Source organism: Eurosta solidaginis, chromosome 1, assembly GCF_040869045.1.
Source record: "Eurosta solidaginis isolate ZX-2024a chromosome 1, ASM4086904v1, whole genome shotgun sequence".
NCBI lineage: Eukaryota > Metazoa > Arthropoda > Insecta > Diptera > Tephritidae > Eurosta > Eurosta solidaginis.
In genome coordinates, this window is record NC_090319.1 from 74,090,675 (window position 1) to 74,110,359 (window position 19,685).

The 19,685-nt window shown below is 38.3% G+C and overlaps 2 protein-coding genes across 2 annotated transcripts in view; one reads left to right on the forward strand and one right to left on the reverse strand.

Moving 5' to 3' along the window:
• The window catches only part of Ino80 (chromatin-remodeling ATPase INO80), a 380,523-nt gene that overhangs the window by 63,877 nt on the left and 296,961 nt on the right, over positions 1-19,685 (forward strand). The gene's annotated exons all lie outside the window — the stretch shown is intronic.
• LOC137244978 (putative serine protease K12H4.7) lies at positions 3,480-12,722 on the reverse strand. The gene is made up of 7 exons (XM_067774911.1): positions 12,435-12,722; positions 9,722-9,903; positions 9,438-9,673; positions 4,446-4,677; positions 4,205-4,371; positions 3,843-4,133; positions 3,480-3,766 (listed from the first exon to the last, which is right to left on the reverse strand). The coding sequence occupies exons 1-7, from the start codon at positions 12,678-12,680 to the stop codon at positions 3,636-3,638; spliced, it is 1,485 nt and encodes a 494-aa protein (XP_067631012.1). The 5' UTR covers positions 12,681-12,722; the 3' UTR covers positions 3,480-3,635.

Consider the following 19,685-nt stretch of genomic DNA (forward strand, 5'->3'; position numbering starts at 1 on the left):
TCGCAAATGGCCCTTTTTTGTAATGATAAGAACAAAATTAGCTCTCCAACCAATGCTTTCTTATCCCAACGCACAATTCAACTCAGCAAATATTCTACTAAAACATGATTGAAATTAACCTATAACTGCTTGGGAATTCTGAACGAACAGGGCCAACCGTTATAAGTCCTTAACACCAGCTAAATTTACCAGGAATAGTAAAAGTTTAGTCTTAATTGAAGTACTCCCTGCGAAGTCTGCTGGCCTCTTCTACAAGAATGAGATATTCAACCCTGATAACAATGATCACTGAGCAAAGGAATTTACCAATTCTTTGGTAAGGCCGGTCGTATGCAGTCATATGCATAGAAAACAATGCTGACTACTTATGGTGGGGAAGGAAACTCTGATGTGTATATACTAAAGAGGAGACGGGATAGGGCACTACTTTGTTGCACCCTGTTTAGACTAGAATATAGAGATATTCTTCTATTTTTATAGCAGTGCTTCGCCCCATCCAATAGGTGCGAGCACTTACAAGTTTTTCTCCATATACTTAACCGAAAACCAAAAAAAAAATTGCAGTTTCAAAAGGGTTGGACCAAAGAGACATGGCTGTTAGAGGCGTTGGTTCCACATTGCTATTGAAAGATGGTTGATGTCAAGTGGAGAGATAAATAAAAGTTTAAACTATTACATTATCCAGATCGAAGCTAAGCCAAGATGACGCACGTCTCCCTACGAAGTCTGTTTTCCTCAACTGCAAGTTTCGCGTAATGGACATTGGCATAGGACTTTGCCGACTCGTTGTTGATTCTTTTTGGTGATTCTTTTGGTTCCATTAGATGAATAATTGCTTGCCGGATTTCTTCGCAGTGCTTGCGAAGGTGGCCCCTGGTGTCCAAGGAAGGCGGGACCGCATCAATCAGATGGCACTTAAGATGCACATATTTCTGAGTATTTAACAGAATCTGTTTTATATACAAGCACTACGTTTCTCTCCTTAATGGTTGGTATTCCCGCCTAACTGTGTATATGATGTTCTAGCGACTTAAAAAGACATGCCGTGGTTGTTCTGAGTGCGGTGTTTGGACAGGCCTGCAGCATCGGCGACCATATCGGAGATGCAAATCCGACAAGCGGCTGGCCAACTGCTTTCAGAGAAAAAAGTTTATCCCCATATGTTATGGTCACTTTTTAACCAGCAATTTATCTGAGTCGTCGTATCGTTTCGGGTTTTTGTTAGTTTTGTGCTACCAAAGGATGAAACATAAAACCAGTTTTGTGCTAATAAAGGATGGAACACACAATTGTCGTCTCTAAATGGCTCTGAATCGACTAAGCGATGCGGTAAAGCCTCTTAGATTTATGGTTTAGTAATTACTGTACTGGAATTTAATTACTGTACTGGAAACCGCTATAACTTTTGTAAATGGCGTTAAATGTCAATTCGCTCTCACGTTTGTGAAGTATAAGGGGGAAAAAATAAATAAATACATACGTCATGTTGGAGACTCTCCATCAGATGGCTTGCTGAAGAAAATTTGCGAACGTCCAAGGTTTGCAGTGGCTTGAAGAACAAAGTTTAAGAACCTCTCAAGACCGGAAATGAGAATCGTTTACGGAGCATTTACAGCGGTTTGATGAGCAAAATATCCGAAATGTATAGGCTCGCGCGGATAAATAGAAAGACAACAGACTTAGAATGGTTTTCCGCCATCCCCTTGGAAATTTTGTTTAGAGAACGGTTCTGTCAATGTTTCGTCTTCAGTGTTAGAAGTAAAATTACACTGAAGATGGTACAGCCGGAATTGGGTTGTCTTCAAACCAAATTTGACAGAGGTGACGTAAAATCGTTCTAATATATATCAATTCACTCTGATGGAAAACCAATAAAACAAAATGATTATGTATATAGGAGTTTAGTGCCATCCTATGCTAAATTTATTTCGCAGAGAAACCGGCTAGGGCGCTGTACCATTTTCAGTGTAATTTTACTTCTGACACTGAAGACCAAACATTTGCCAAAACCATTCTGTAAACAAAATTTCCAAGGGGTTGGCGGAAACCGTTCCAATATACATAATTTTTCGTTCTCCAAACTCAGTTCGGCAATGGATGACGGCAGGAAAATCAACAAAACAAACAGTATAAGAACCGTTACCAAAACTGCTACCATAGCCATACCCGTAACCGTACTACTGAATCCATACTAGTCTGTGGCGGACTATACCATAACCCTAAACGTCGATGAAACAATAATTGTAATACTGACCAAACCTTTACCATAACCTTCACCATAGCAACAACTACCCATAATCATAACAGTAAACCCATTAATGTTGTAAAAAAAAAAACAAGTAAAGGTGTCTTAAGTTCGGATGTAACCGAACGTTATATACTCAGCGTGAGCTTCAATTGTACATTTTATTTCAGATAAATTACTTTTCTACATAACACGTGGCACCGCCCGTTGAAAAAAACATGTCTCCTGATTTCCTCTTATAATAAAACTTGATAAGTGAAATATCATTGATTCAAAACTTTTTTTTGCTAAGTTATAGCTTATTGTTCTAGTCTACGACCCTTCTAAACTTGTTTTATATCTAAGTTGGCGTGGTCTTTAACCGATCCCGTCCATTTTTACTAGAAATATTTTCTGCTATAAGGAAAATATGTGTACAGAATTTCATTACGATATGTAAATTTTTCTTCGAGTTATGGCTCCCGAAACATAGGAAATCGCTTAGTCATAAAAGGGGCAGTGCAACGCCCATTTTTTTAAATTTTAAGTTTTTCCTATTTATTGTTATAAATCCACTTGGGAAATGAAATTCCATTGAGCTCTTTTTTTGCAAAGATATAGCTTATTTTATTCGACCACGACTCTTAAAAATCTTTTATATAAAAGTGGGCGTGGTGCTTAACCGATTTCGTTAATTTTCCTTCAAACTATGCCGAATTTTGTTACGATAGGTTTAACGGTTTTTGATTTATGATTAATGATATTTGTAAAATGTATTTTATCACAAGTGGGCGGTGCCACTTATACAATTTTTTTCAAATTTTTATCAAGAGTCTCAATATCAGTCCACATGTCAAATTTCAACATTCTAGGTGTATTATTTACTAAATAATCAGGTTTTTTGTGTTTTCCAAAATGTTATATATATATAAAAAGTGGGCGTGGTTATCATCCGATTTCGCTCATTTTCTATACCAATCTATTCTGGGTCCAGATAAGCTCGTGTACCAAATTTGGTGAAGATATCTCAATATTTACTCAAGTTATCGTGTTAACGGACGGACATGGTTCAATAAAATTTTTTTTCGATACTGATGATTTTGATATATGGAAGTCTATATCTATCTCGATTCCTTTATACCTGTACAACCAACCGTTATCCAATCAAAGTTAATATACTCTGTGTGCAAAGCACGCTGAGTATAAAAACACCCTCTAGATGCGAATTCAATGAATTGAAGAAAACTCAAGTAGTTTCGGTGCTCACTCACAGATATCGAATATTATTTAGCACACTCGCGTTTAGGTTTATCAGTTAGGAAATATCAATCAGTATCAATAAGTAAACGATATTTCATAGCTACTTTTGTAACTATTTTAACAATTCTGTATTTGAATTGGCACTTAATGTTTAAAAGTTATCAGCAACACTCTCAACGCCAAGCCATTTTCGTACCAAAATGGTTAACTTTTCCTTCGAAGCACGCATTTCTTGAGCTTCCTCAGCGCTGATTGAACCAAAATCTGTGCAATGAGCGTGATCTATAGAAAATTATAAATAAAAATGCAAAATCTTATAAGATTATTTATATCAAGCATATTTTAACTCGCTACTTACGTGGTATAACCGTTGCTTGTGGCTCATCCTGTATACCCAAAGCTCTCCAGGGATCCAATTGACCGTGTGAAAAGTAAACATTTTCTACATTTGGTTCAAGTCCACCAAAAAGTTCATTGGTAGCGTTTATTTGATTATTTATGAAGGTGGCTGTAAACTTATCACCATAGATGTCGCTACACATTTGCGTATAGTAGGTCACCGGAAATTTAGTACCAAAAGGTTGATTTCTAGAGCCCGAAGTCTGATACCAACCGAACTCATTGCAAGTTTGATAAGTCCATTGACGCACTGGAAATCAATATACAAGTATGTATTTGTGTTAGTATTAAAATATCTGTTGCAGTGTTGTCTTTATTTACTTATGTTATCGGAAAAACTCGTATCAATCAAAGTTTTTAGTATAGCTTTGTACCTTAAGTCATTGCAAGTTTTACCATCGAATCTTGATAATAAATAAGTAGCTAAGCCGTCGACATCATCATTTCCTTTCATAATTTTATTGCAAGCTCCTTCAATTTTCCCAGGTCTGCAAAAGGAATTAAAAATAGTTTGTTCTAAGATAGTTCTTGGCGGTTTTCTAGAACTATTACGTTTACCTACCTATGACCCTGCACAACACCTGCAAATAAATCGGATATTTCACTAAACAATGTCCACAAATCCATATCGTTAGACTCATCAAAAGCATCACATAGCTGCAGCATAGCTTTGACTTCAGCGCCTCGCTTGTTCGCTAACAAAGCTTCCATTTCGGCAATGCCATTCTCAATACGCTTATAACATTGTTCACCGGCCATCAAACGTATGGATTCTCCAGTGATTTCCTTATACTCTGTGAAAAGAAAAAAAATCATTCAAACTTAGCTATAGAGTAAAACTTTTTATTGTTTGGGCCGAATGCTAAGCTGAAGAAACATTACTTAGAATTGAAGTCTATGTAAGGTCACAAAATACAAAAGTCCGCAAGCATCATGAAAATTCGTTCGAGGAATCCTGCTTCCATGGCGTAATTGATTGGTTGCCATTTATACCCCTGGATCGCCAACAAGCTTATAGGGGCTATCAACTTTTTTCAGCCCTGTAAATCTTCAGGCCCTGATAGCATAATTGCTGTGCAACTGAAAAAATCTCTAGAAATTTCTAGGGCTGTCTTGCGCAACTATGGCAACTGCTTAAAGTTGGGTTATGCTCCAATTCGTGGAATATGGTCAAAGTCACATTCCTTCCGAAAGCAAGGAAAGGCCGTCATACCTGTCCCAATGATTTCAGACCGATCAGTCTGTCCTCGTTCCTTTTAAATGCATTAGAGCGCCTGATCGATCTCTATATATGCAGAAGAACTCCTTGAGACCGACTATAGGCACCGTAACGTGCCTTGTTGTAAAGATAGGTCTACTGAAACAGCCCTTCAGTCGTTAGTTAAACTGTTAAAGGGTCACTCGCGTGCAGACTACGTTGTGGGTGCCTTTGGTGACATCGAGGGAGCTTTCAATAATGTGCTGTCGTCTGATGTCGAGAGGGCTTTAACAGTATTAGAATTATATTCATCCCTGATGCTATTCACCAACAGGCTTTTGGACGGCAGGATTGTCACAGCGCAGTTGGGAAGTTTCGTGACCCAGAGAAGGGGAAGGCAGGATACGCCGAAGGATACGCCGAAGGAGTCGTAATAAATGAACTACTCCAATACCTCAAATGTAAAGGATGCCAAGTGGTGGCCTTTGGTTATGAGCTAGCGATTCGTGTCAGAAGGAAATGTATGGACAACTTGGTGGATCTTCTGGGTACGGTGGCTAGGTGGTCTGAGTCCTGTGGTCTAGCTGTAAGCTCCAAAAAAAAAAACTGAGCTTGCTCTATTTATACCACGCACCATTGGCGGAGTGTCACTGGTATTATCTGATATGCTTAAGTACCACGGAAGTTTAATGTAGAAGGCAGAGCTGGGAAAGCTTTAGTTGTTGTTGTTGTTGTAGCAGTGCTCCCCACCTAACAGCCGCGACCGATCACAAATTGTCATCAATATCCTCTAACGGGAGTCCAAGCAAACTTGCTGTTCCAACAGGGGTGGACCATAATGAAAGGGGTGTTAGAGGCGTTGGTTCCACATTACAATTAAAGATATGGTTGGTGTCATGTGGGGACACATTGCAAGCGGGGCATACATTTTGTATGTCGAGGTTGATTCTGGATAGGTAAGAGTTTAACCTGTTACATTATCCAGAACGAAGTTGAGCAAGAGTGACTCGCGTTTCCCTGGGGAGTATGCGTTCCTCTTCCACAAGTTTTGCGTACTTTTCTTTGAGTACTGGATTCACCGGACAATTCCTGACATAAAGGTCCGACGCCTGTTTGTGGAGTTCACCAAGGACCTGCTTGTGTTTTTTTGCTTCATACGGCTGGGCTCTCAGGTGCCGTATTTCCTCAAAATGCTTACGGAGATGACTCCTTAAGCCCCTAGGCGGTGTTGGCTCATCAATCAGATGTCTGTTTGGATGCCCAGGTTTCTGGGTACTCAACAGGAGCTGTTTGGTTAGTATCTCATTTCTCTCTCTGATGGGGAGTATTCTCGCCTCATTATGTAGATGGTGGTCTGTCGATATAAGAAGACAGCCCGTGGCGATTCTGAGAGCAGTATTTTGGCATACCTGTAGCTTCTTCCAGTGGGTAATTTTCAAGCTTGGCGACCATATGGGTGACGCGTAGCACGTAAACAGCTGGCCAATTGCTTTGTATGTAGTAATGAGCGTTTCTTTATCTTTTCCCCAGGTACTGGCAGCAAGGGATTTGAGGATTTTAATACGGCTCTGGATTTTCGGAACAATTGCGGCTGCGTGCTCAGCAAAATGTAGATCCTGATCAAACGTCACACCCCCAAGATTTTGGGGTGTAGGACAGTCGGTAGCGTAGTGCCATCGACGTGGATGTTCAAAATGGTCTTCACTTGGGACGTCCATGTTGTAAATAAGGTCGCGGAAGATTTAGTTGGTGATAATGCCAGGTTTCGCGAGGCGAAAAAACTGGAGATATCAGGGAGGTAGCCGTTTATTCTGTTGCAGAGCTCATCGATCTGTGGGCCTGGGCCTGTGGCCATTATTGTGCAGTCATCGGCGTATGAAACGATAGTGGCTCCTTCTGGTGGTGAAGGTAGCTTAGATATGTAGAAATTAAACAAAAGTGGGGATAGGACACCACCCTGTGACACCCCTTGTTTAATTCTTCTTGGTTTTGATGTTTCGTTTCTAAATTGCACCGATGCCTGCCGACTACCCAGATAATTTGCGGTCCACCTTTTAAGAAATGTGGGAAGGGTAGACCCTTCCAGGTCTTGCAGTGACGTGCCATGGTTGACCGTATCAAAAGCTTTTGATAGGTCTAGCGCTACGAGTACTGTTCTATGGTGGGGGTTTTGATTTAAACCGCAATTTATCTAGGTGCTGATGGCATTTAGCGCGGTGGTGGTGCTATGGAGTTTTCTGAAGCCAAGCTGATGACAGGCTAGCTGCAAAATTTGCTTGGAAGTAGGGGAGCAAAATGGCTTCAAGCGTCTTTGCTACTGGCGATAGGAGAGATATCGTATGATACGACTCTTCTATGTTAGCTGGTTTCCCAGGCTTTAGTAGCGAGACCACCTTGGCCATTTTCCATTTTTCGGGTATGACAAAGGTGGAAAGAGACAGGTTGAAGACATGTGCTTAGTATTTGAAACCCTCTTTCCCTAGGCTTTTAAGCATCGGCATGGCTATGCCGTCTGGGCCCACTGCTTTGGATGGTTTAGCGTGACCAATGGCATCTTCAACCTCTCTGGCGGTGATGGTAATTGGTGACGGCTGAATTTTTGTTTATGTGCGCTTGCGCATTTTTTCGAATCCGGCAGCACTTTATCGCCGAAGGCGATGGAAACTTTGTCATTGTGCTTAGACGGATTCGATAGGGACTTTACGGTGGACCAAAGTTTACCCACACCGACAGAGAGGTTACAACCTCTTAGGTGCTCCTCCCATTTCGCCCGCTTGCGCTCATCCACAAGCAATCTGATGCGTTGGTTTATATCCCTTATTTGGGGGTCGCCTGGGTCGAGCTGTCTTATAAGGTCACGTTCTCTCGCTAAATTTGCGGCCTCCGCCTGGAAGTGGCCCGAATTTCGGGAATTCTCCCGGCGGGAATGAAACGTGCCGAGGCGGATTCAATGACCTTGCGGAAAGCACGCTCCCCTTGGCGGGCATCAGTCGGGATAGGGAGGGCAGCAAAGAGGTTGTCTGTAAAAGATTTGTATTCGTCCCACTTTCCTTTTTTAAAGTTTATGAAAGTGCGTTTTTCTGTAACGATGAAGTCGGTGGTACGCTCGAACGAAATAAGTATAGGCAGGTGGTCGGATGCCAATGTTACCATCGGCTGCCAGTTGACGCAGTTTACGAGTTCTGCGCTCACGATTGAGATATCCGGCGAACTGTGACAGCTTCCTACCACACGTGTGGGGGCGTCTCCGTTTATTGCGCAGAACGTCGTTTCTTCTATTTGATCCGCCAACATCTCACCCCTACTGTCCGCCCGCAAGTTTGAATGTGGCGCAATGAAATCCGTCGGGGGGTTGCCGTCGCGGAGACCAGAACATCTAGGAAAGTGGCACCGCCCAAGGCAGGAGCTGCATTGGGCGGATGTCGTAAACATATATATTCTGTGCTGGCAAACGGTGCAAACGGGGTTAGGGACTAAGAGTCTGTTTCCCTGACCTACACGAAAGCTTTAGACGCCTTGTATTGCTGCCGTGAATTCACTGGAAAACGCTGGGGCTTTCTCCAAAGGTTGTACACTGGCTACATGATTTTCAAACCGTTCCTCTTTTAAGGGATTGTGCTCTGGTGGAACGCACTGCCCACTGCATTTTAAAAGATATTACTAGGGTTCACAAGGGCCCATTTCTCAATGGTAATCGGAACGTTGACGGGTCACTCACCGAAAGAGATCCATTCATTGCGGCTCAAGTTTCTTGAAACAATTAACTTTGTTAGTTGCTTGCAGGATGACAATCTCTTCATTCTTAACTGTTCAGATCTTGCAAGGACAAGGCGTAAATATCTCGGTTGGGATGTAGAGGAATTCCGGAGGAAATTTCGGGGATCGATTTTTCCCTATCCATAACTTTATCGTTAGAACGCAGCTTAATGTTAAGAAATCAGTGCCGCCACTGTTAGTTAATGTGGCACCACAACCTAGACGAAAAGCCTATCAAAATGTACTAAGAAATTTCAAGAAACTCGCTCGATAACAGATATTTTTATGGAATACGTACTTGATCCATCTTCCGCAAAAAAGGCTTCTTAATACCAACCTAGCTAAATATGTACCAAACCTGATGAATCGTACCTTAAAAAAAATACATATCTGAAAAAAAACCGGACGCCTGGTCCCTAGCCCTACTGTATTTCGAACAAAAACCTTATATCTTAGAATCCGTTTGAGAAAGAACATCCGAACTCAGAACTTGTTCAAAAATGCTTTTCTATCAGATAGAGATTTTGCGATCCCGCAAATGGAATATGGATATGGCGGGCTATCATTCAACATAGAAAGTGTTTCCCTCGAAATACTTACCAACAAAATTAACTTTGGCAAGAATTGGCGCACTCGAAGCCCAAGCACCTGCCGCTAAATCGGGGTATAATTTCATGAACCATGTTACCATTGTTGCTGAATAAGAACCACCAGCGAGTATGACTTTCGATTGAGAGGCACCTGAAATTATCTCATGCATCTCCACAATGAAATGAGCCAAATCAGCCAAAGCTTGACGCGCACTCAAGTACTGGATATTTTCATTGTCCATGTTGCTAAAATGATATTTGGTTTTAAGGAAGTAAAATTATAAGAATTCTCACCTTGTAGGCCTACTTTCGCCATAGTAACGATGTTCAGTATAAAAAAGATAACCATGGTGCTCCTTAGCCATATCATAAAAATGTCCACCAGTCACATAGCGCGGTGAAATTTCCCACTCGCCGCCAACAAATATGAAGAATGGACCACCTTCTACATAAAATTCATCATTGATGATGTAGCGCTTGAAAATAAATATAATAAAGTATAAATTAAAACAACTAAGAATGTCTTAGTTTGTGTGCAACCGAACATTATATACCACGCTGTAGATTAGAAAAAAACACTTTCATTTTTTTTGACGAAAATGTTTCCACAAAACTAAACTCCTGTGTAATAACAATCTGTATACTAATTTGCAAATATCAGAAATATTTCTCAATGTTTTATACAGCTTTTTAGTTTTAAGCCCTTATATGACATCCGCCATAATATACTCTTATACGTCTAGTGAAGAGTGAGCGGGTTTACGCCTGCCTTGAAAAATATTCATGTAGCTGCTTTTGTTTACATAGATGCCCCGTTTCAAATCCTAACAAAATCACTTACAGGGCGTGGCTCCCAGCCGATTTTTCTCATTTCCACAGCAAACACACATAGTTGAGAAAGCCATGTTTTCACAAAATTTCGTTTTAATAAGTAAATTTTTGTTCGAGTTATGGCGTCAAAAGTGCCGGTGCAAGATAAATAAGGGGCGGGTCACGCCCATTTAACATTTTGTTTTTAAATTATCGTACTTAGCTCGCCCAGTTTGATATTTAGTATAGCTATTTTATTACGGGTTCGCCTTTACAACATGGTTAGGTTAGTTTGAACTGGCCGGTCCATGGGGACCTAACATAAACTGAAACCTTCTAGGACTAATGTCACTTGCTGCTTCTAGATCTGACAGCTGTATCACTCTTACTAGCTGGAGTCGTAGCCTGGCAACCGCAGGGCACGAGCACAAAACATGCTCGTTCGTTTCTTTCTCCAACCCGCACTTTCTACATCTGTAATCACTGACCAAGCCTAATTTATGGCTTTACATCGTCCACCGATAATTTCATTTGATAATTTCACCCGACTAATAGCTAGTAGTAAGAGACTTCTCTGAAATTTTAACATGGGACTAGATTTTGATTAACATGATTTTCTCCATTGAATGTTGGCTACGTCAAGCCCACTATCGAAAATTGCACTAAATTTGTATTACGCGTCATAAAATCGATCGATGGCCAAGTTTGACGACTATATCAGTATTTGTTTCAGAACTATCCAAGTTTTTCCATTTTTCAAAATTTTCGATTTCGAAAAAGTGGGCCTGGTTAAGAGCTGATTTTGTCAATTTTCATATAGTTATTATGGGTTTAGATAAGCACTTGTACCAAATTTGGTGAAGACAGCTCTAGTTTACGCAATGGACGGATGTATGTTGACGGGCGGACGTACGTACAGACGGCCGTGTAGCTAAAGATAGTGTCACTACAAACCGTTACTAACAAAACTTAAATGCACTCATGAAATTTTGTAAATTTTTTGCTCGATTTACGGCTTTAAAAGATTTTCTACATTCTGCAAAGATATTTCAAATTTTGTTAAGGATGGATATCAAATTTCTTTTTTTTTTAAGTACAGCAGCGAAGAGAAAAATTGCAGGGGCAAGTTTTTATTGAAATTGTTCAGTTAAGTTCTTATTTTAAACTCGATATTAAAAAAAAAAACTTTTATGAATTTTTTAAATGAAACTCTACAAACCAATTTCTAAAAAGTTTTAAAAAAATATTGAAAAAAAACTGTTCGAAATTTTCAAACTTTATATTTGGAGCTCCCTGAATTTTTTTGAGTATGCTGTTGTGTAGCCCAATAAATTTCCTCCTGATAAAGCACAAGTTATATGTCACTCGCATTTATTTTCGGCAATTGTTTTTTCCATGGGTGCTTTAGATTTTCCTCCATACAAAGGTGAAACAATTTTGATTTCATATGAAAAAAAATCTGAAATCGCCCGCACAAAAAGGTAATAAAAAATCGTTGGAAATTTTTAAAAACTTTTGTCTTGTACTTGGTTAGACTAAAATTTATTGGGCTAAAAAACGGCATACTCAAAAAAATTCACAGAACTTCGATTTTTTCGTAAAATTTTCTGGAATTTTCGAAGTATTTTGAAAACGTTTTTGAGATTCATTTGCATAGTTTCGGTTACATAATTTATAGAGGTTTTTTCTTTAAATATCGAAAATAAAAAAGTTAATTGATGAAATTTAATAAAAATAAAAATCTCCGCTGCTATTTTTATGTAGAAATTTAAAAAAAAAGTGTCCACTGCTGTTTTTCTTTTCGTTGCTGTATATAATAGCAAGGAAAACCTCCCTGCGAAATTTAAACATACGAACTTTAACGGCTTTTGATTTAAGGGGAGCAAACCTTTTAAATGTTCTTCTTTTAAATGAGGGCGGTATCGCGCCCGTTTTCCAAAATTTTACCACCTTTTCGTCATTTTTTAATGAAATATTTTTTTCATCGTACTGAATTTTCGATATGGAGAAAGTAGGTGCGGTTGTAGTCAAATTTTCCACATCTTAAATACCAATCTACATTGGGTGTACCGAATTTGATTATGTTAACTCAATTTTTGCTCAAGTCTTCGTGTAAACGAAAAGGCGGACAGACAGGCGGTCAGACCAACATCAGTCTACATTTCGATACTGATGGTTTTTATACTTGCAACCCTACCATTTGCCATTCCCGAGTATCCGATTCGTTGAAATTATCCAGTTTTTGTTTGATCCATCGATACATTGGTGTGGCGCGACTGGACTTCATGTCCGATTCTGGTGGTGGTGGCTCTTGATGTAATGTTTTGAATGTCCTTTTAAATATATTTTCATCGTTCTCCGACTTTAGCTGCTGTGGCGCTGAGCTGGTAGCAGCTATTAATGCGATTCCCACTAAAAGTGCAAATTCTTTTCTCCACCTCATTCTAATTTCTTCTATAATACACCACAGTCACCTAACAACTAACTCTAATCAATGCCAATGCCTACCAGGAGGGACATTGCAATTAAGCAAAAGTCATTATTTATAGTCTACATAAAATCTTATCAACCATTGTTAATTTATTTACCGTTCTCGAATATTTACTTAATTAATCGTATGCACTCCATGTTTTAACCTAATTCGATTTTCAAATCTAACAAGGTTAGGTAAGTAATGATACGATTATGTACTTGCTTAATAGGTCTTACTTATTTATAAATTTTCAATTCGGTTTTTGGCATTTAGTAACTAAATATATTACGTAACCGACGTGGCATACGGAATAGTTTGCATACGCGTGACAAGTAACACCAAAATACCTCAAATCAGCCAAACCATGGAGATCTTGAGTCTTTCGCACAATGCGCTTCATAGACTCATATCCGAAGTTTTATTCCCGCAAATTTAGGTTTTTGTGGATACACTTCCGAGGATATTTAAGTCGGGCTTTCCTTCGTATTGACGTCGTTCTATTTTCTTATTTTTCCTACACATTAGTGGGACTTGACCCAATGGCACGTGAAACTTCGTTGAGAAGCTTTTCATAGCTTTCGGTGGTTTTTCCCAACCACTGACCAGGTGCGACCTTGTTTAGAAAAATAAATAATAGTTTAAAAAAACTAAAAAAACACGCTTTTATAGTAAACCGAACTAAAAAATAGAAAATAAATTTCAATTAAAAAGAGTTTATATAACAGTAGTAGAAGGTTAAACAATCGTTTATAGTTAATCACCTCAAAATAAAATTATAATAAAATTTAAGTTATTAACAGAATAATTTAATTCACAGTAAAAAGCGTGGGGTGCTTGATATTGAATGTTACAATCATTATATTGGCAACTATCTCAGAGGAAAGGTATGAAATGTAGTCAAATGCACCCCACGCTTTTTACTTTGAATTAAATTATTCTGTTAATAACTTAAATTTTATTATAATTTTATTTTGAGGTGATAAACTATAAACGATTGTTTAAACTTCTACTACTGTTATATAAACTCTTTTTAATTGAAATTTATTTTCTATTTTTTAGTTCGGTTTGCTATAAAAGCGTGTTTTTTTAGTTTTTTGAAACTATTATTTATTTTTAATATTTTAGTTTTAGTCGAGAGCGATGAAACCTCGAAACGCCACGGTCCATGGATGAATCCAACCCCACGGCACCGAAAAGGGCCAAGCGGCAGGGAGGCTGGACGCGGTCTTTCGTCGAAATTGCCAAGGGTCGGCAGATCAAACCTATGACCATTCAAAGTGGTAATAAGGCCAATTGAGCTTATGGCCGTTGACCTTATGTCACCACACCATCACATTAATGCATTGTCATCGAGCCTTGATACGTGCGCAAAGTTTCAATCAAACTTATGGCCATTCAAAGTGGTAATAAGGCCAATTGAGCTTATGGCCGTTGACCTTATGTCAACACACCATCATATTAGCGCATTGTCATCGAGCCTTGATATGTGTGCAAAATTTCAATCAAACTTATGGCCATTCAAAGTGATAATAAGGCCAATTGACCTTATGGCCGTTGACCTTATGGCCGTTGACCTTATGTCAACACACCATCATATTAATGCTTTGTCATCGAGCCTTGATATGCGTGCAAAGTTTCAATCAAACTTATGGCCATTCAAAGTGGTAATAAGGCCAATTAACCTTATGTCACCACACCATCACATTAATGCATTGTCATCGGTCCTTGATACGTATGTAAAGTTTCAAATTAATCAGACTTCTAGAAACCGGTGAAAATTACTATTAAGATTCCGCTACATACAGGCCAAGCTAATAAAAGCGTGTTAAAAATGTAAGTGTTTGATGTTGCTTGTCCCATTAATTGAACCAGAGACCTTCGTTGTGGTAGGCGATCACGGTAAAATTTCTTGTGGGTTGTGCAGAGTAAAAGCATCTCGCTTCCTCTTCACCGAAGCTAGAGCGCAATCTCCTCGGTTCATTCGATTTTAAAACGACTTTGTGAGTCGCTGGACCTAGCTGTACAAAATGTTGGAGAGATATGCTCCCACTGCTCCTGCATTATATGACGAGAATGTCGATATATGAACGAAATGTCCCCAAAATAATTCAGAAATTGTCCTGAAATTGCCTAAAAATTATACCGAAATAGTCACAAAATAATCCTGGAAAAGATATCCAAATAATCAAGAAAGATGTCTAAAGTGATCTCTAAGTACTCTCAAAATTATTGTGGAATAGTCCCGATGTGATCCCGAAAACAATACCGAAAAGGCGTCAAAAAGGATTCCGAAAGGGTCGCACAATTATCAAAACTATCCTGAAATAACCCCGAAAGCAATATTCATGTAGTGCCGATTTGTTTCCCTACAACAATCGAAATATTCCTAAAATAGTCCGAAAGTAATTGTGAAAAAGTCCAGAAGACGTTTCGAAAGAAAGAAAAATGGATTTTCTTATGAATTGTTCTCCAAAACAATTGTGAAACTGTCCCGGTAGCAAACATAAAGTCAGTTCCGAAATCCTTCAGAAACAGTCCCGAATCAATTCCGAAAAAGTTGAAAGCACAATTTCGAAATGGCCCCGAAAGGAATCTCGAAATTATTTAAAATCTCCACTCCCAACACCACCCCCTTCCACTACGTCTCTGGTGAGTTTCAGGTTTAGTTTCTCCTCCTTTTCGGGCTATAATTTAAATTTTTGCTTCGAAGTGACGACAAGAGAAGCTCGGCCTTAGATCTTTTCGGAGGTTATCGCGCCTTACATTTATTTATTATTTTTTTTTTATCGGTTACCCTAGCGAAGACAGGACAAAGTCACGAAAAGATTTAAGAGATTAATTTAGCAGTGACTCCAAAAAAATCTGAAACATTTTGATGCTCCACACGAATATTCACATCTCTAGTTACCACTACATAATTTTAATTTGCTGTTAAAATAAGGTGTTGACGGAAAATGGTCCGCACATCATTGCTAATACTCACCAAATTTTCTTGTAGAGCGAAAGTGCCCAATCAATGGCAGTTTTGGCTCCGTATGGCTCCAAACAACAACAAGATCGATTTCAGTGGACTAATGAAAATAATCACAACCTGCTTTGAAATTCCAATTTTTAATAAAATTGTTGCCAGCATGCTACAAATTCAAACGAATAGCAAGACTATCGATCGAAATTCATTCACTTTGGCTCCGGCTGGCTCCAAAGAGCAACCAAATCGATTTCGGTAGAGTAATACGCATACGGAATACTTATAGGCGCGCTTCAAAAGCTTTGTTACATTGGATTTTTTTATTAATATAATAGTAGGGGGACTCATTAATTCTTATAAATGCCTTATAAAGTGTGTAAACGTATTGTAACGAATTTAGTGCAATTCCGCTTATTTGCAACCTTTTACTAACGTTCGTATCGTTAACTGTTGAATAAATAACTCCAATATTCAATAATGCAAAATGGCCTTTATTAAAGTACTTCACAATAACACTGATACTTCACAACCAATAGCTTGATTAATCAAACTGATTCCATGATTGCACAGCTTGCCCTCTTTTATACTCTTCGATTTCCTCGTTCGCATACTTCTAGGCGTTTCTAGAATTTACTACTTAGTTGCCAGCTATAAAATTACCAGCTATAACTACAGATGCACATTTATATCTTCCCATATGCGCGTGTATATGTGAGTGATACTTCCGCCGATGATTGCCTACTTTTGGGAGTATATCAGATATATGCATGTGTTTGTGCGTTTCTCTCCGCTGCTTGTGTCGACATATGTGTAGACATAATGGTTAAGTGCATACAAGTCACTGCTCAGTATCGGCTTAGAGATGATAGTATCCCTTAGTGTTGCTAATATTCGTCACATTATAAATTTATCTAGTGCGTAAACGAGCTGTCAAATTTTGTATGAAAAATCATTTACACAATTGGTATACATTTACGCGCACATTTCATGGTGTAAACGCGGTAAACTCAAAGGAATGCAATCTTGCAGACACTACAGCAGGCATTTTCATCAGAAATCTCCAACATCAGCAAGTCATTTACAAGAATATCTTAGTAAAGACGTTTTAGTTTTGATTTTTCACTTATTCTTGGCAGTTTTTAATTTGTATAACAATCAAACAATTTTTTTGGGTAATAATACAGTTGATGGACAATTAAATTTATCAAGCACATTACTAGGTGCGTTCATATAACGGCGAGTGTAAATGGATTTAATTTTACACCTTATAAGTTTATATGCTTTAATGAGTCCCCCTAGTGAAAATTGCTTAAGAAGCACTGCTCTAAATTTAATGTAACCAAGTTTTTGAAGCTCGCCATAAGTATTTCACACAATTTGGATGAAGAAACATATATGCAGCCCAATTCTAAATATTACCTCGGACTATTTTATTCCCGCGGAAAAATTCCTCCAATTCTTTTCTCCTAGGGAAAACAATAATTGGAGAATAGGAATTTCAAATTTTCGAAGTCAGCTGTTTTGTCAATTGAAATTTCGTTGTTCATTTCTTATTTTGAAAAGTTTAATTATTGTTGCAAATTTGTTTGAAATTTAGAAATAAAATATAAACAATGCACAGTATTGCAATTCATGTGGTCTTCACTGAAATGAGTAATGAATTGGTGCCACAGCAACATCAACAGAGGAGCGTAGAAAGAAGACGGCGGGATAACACAAATCCGCCGGAGTTGCCTGCTTCCATTCAGCAAAGCAATTTTCTGGCGGCCAAGTTGAGTTGAATTCGTCTTTCGTTATATGCCAAAATCTATTTAAGCCTTCTTAAAAAATCCTTATGCAATTTCTGGATGGCGGCATCAAATATACCAAGAGCTCTTCCGTTGCTTATGAATGATATACTTTTCGACCTAAAATAAAGAATATTGTGGTAGAATGTTCATATTTAGCACAAATTTGTACAAATAAGTGTTCTTTTTTAAAATAACAAATTTCCTTTAACTATTTTGATGCATTCCTTTAGTTTAACAAGTGAAAAAACTAAAGAAATGGCAGTGAAATCTGCCTCTTACTCACATTCATAATACCTAGTTTGCTCCCATAACCGGTTTCCGCTTTTTCGAACATTGTTCAGAATAGGAAGAAAGGGAGAATTGAAAAAACTCACAAGGAATTTTTGTTTAGAATACGGGGAATGGGAGAAGGGAAAAAACTCGCACGGAATTTTTGTTTAGAATTGGGCTGATAGTATACTAGTATGTACATATGTACGTAAATAAAGTATGAATGTTGAAGATCTCAAGTTCAATACTCAGCTCACGTAGGATAGCTGATGAACAAGTGAAATTCGGAAACAAGTACTAGCAACCATCGCAGTTCGTAAATTTTGTAATTTTTCTCTAATATTTATAACAAAAACAATTGTATAAAGCAATATGTGCATGTGTCGCTAATTAAATACAGATAATGAGAAAATGAAATGAAATTGGCGGCCACCGTGGTGTGATGGTAGCGTGCTCCGCCTATCACACCGTATGCCCTGGGTTCAACTCCCGGGCAAAGCAACATCAAAATTTTAGAAATAAGATTTTTCAATTAGAAGAAAATTTTTCTAAGCGGGGTCGCCCCTCGGCAGTGTTTGGCAAGCACTCCGGGTGTATTTCTGCCATGAAAAGCTCTCAGTGAAAACTCATCTGCTTTGCAGATGCCGTTCGGAGTCGGCATAAAACATGTAGGTCCCGTCCGGCCAATTTGTAGGGAAAATCAAGAGGAGCACGACGCAAATTGGAAGAGAAGCTCGGCCTTAGATCTCTTCGGAGGTTATCGCGCCTTACATTTATTTTTTTTTTTTATAATGAGAAAATGAGAAAAGCTATCCTTAGAAATAATAGGTATAACATCGCTAAGTCCTAAAAACCATTAATAGATTTAACGGGAAGGAAGAGTCAAATCCCTTGAGCACCGTTGTTCTAGAGAATTGCCGAGCATATTTTGCCTGTTGTGATCAGTATTAACAGCAAGTCTCAGATCCATACGTGAATTGATATGACACATTCATTTCAATTTGTTTACCACATTTAATTCGTAAAAAAAGTAGCGGAAATACTTTTAATGTCAGGAAAAATCTCAGCATTCAATATTGTCATCGTAAACATTTCCGAAGTATTTCAATGTCACGTTTTAATCCCAATAACTGCTGACGATCTCAATAATCCACTCACTCAAAGTGCATCGCTTATGAAATAAATAATTGGAAAATTTGTTTAATCCTTTGCTTTTATTTTGCACCACTTCAAAACTTCACAAAAAAAAAAAAAGCCTGCTTCCGCTGCACTTCTCGTAAGTGGCAGCCAAATGTCTTGGGCACACGTGTTTGTGCAAGCAAGCGGCAAAGGGTTTGTGTAATGCATAATTTTATAATATTTTAATATTCCATAAACGTTCAATTAAATATTTTCGGGGTCGTTATTATATGCTTGCTTTCTTTACACTTCCTGTTGCTCTTTGCATTTCCTTAGAACTTCATTGATTTCTTCTTCTTATTATCTATTAATCGTATAATTAGTTGTAACACGCCCAATTCGGCACTTCTGATTTCTACGCTTTGCAAGCCGCGTTTAGAATACTTCAACACGTGTTCGGGGAAATTTTGAGAGTTATATATATCACTGGAATCATTTGGAGTCATACAGACGGTTTTGGTTTCATTACGTTTTCTTTGATTATATGTTTCTGCAGGAAATGGATTTTAAGATATATGATTCAATATCACCGAAAATTACATAAAAACATACAAAGAAGTTTCGTACGCATCCAGCCATCAAATTTAGCTTAAACGAGATTTTAACCAACTACTTTCTCGCAGGAAACTTGCACTACGATTCGTTTGTTGCTAAAAAAAGTGGGAGTAAAAATTTGCCTCAAATTTGCCAGAAACTATCTAGAAGTAGTCGTGAAATACACGTTTCCAAAATATACACAAAATATAAGTAAAATAATAAAAATAAACA

Bases quoted from the DNA above. Each gene is read 5' to 3' on its own strand.
- LOC137244978 (XM_067774911.1), bottom strand. From the start codon at position 12,680: ATGAGGTGGAGAAAAGAATTTGCACTTTTAGTGGGAATCGCATTAATA. The intron at 9,904-12,434 runs GTAGGGTTGCAA...TTTATTTTCAAG, and splicing joins ATACTCGGGAATGGCAAATG to CGCTACATCATCAATGATGA. The intron at 4,678-9,437 runs GTAAGTATTTCG...TTCTTTTCACAG, and splicing joins TGCCAAAGTTAATTTTGTTG to AGTATAAGGAAATCACTGGA.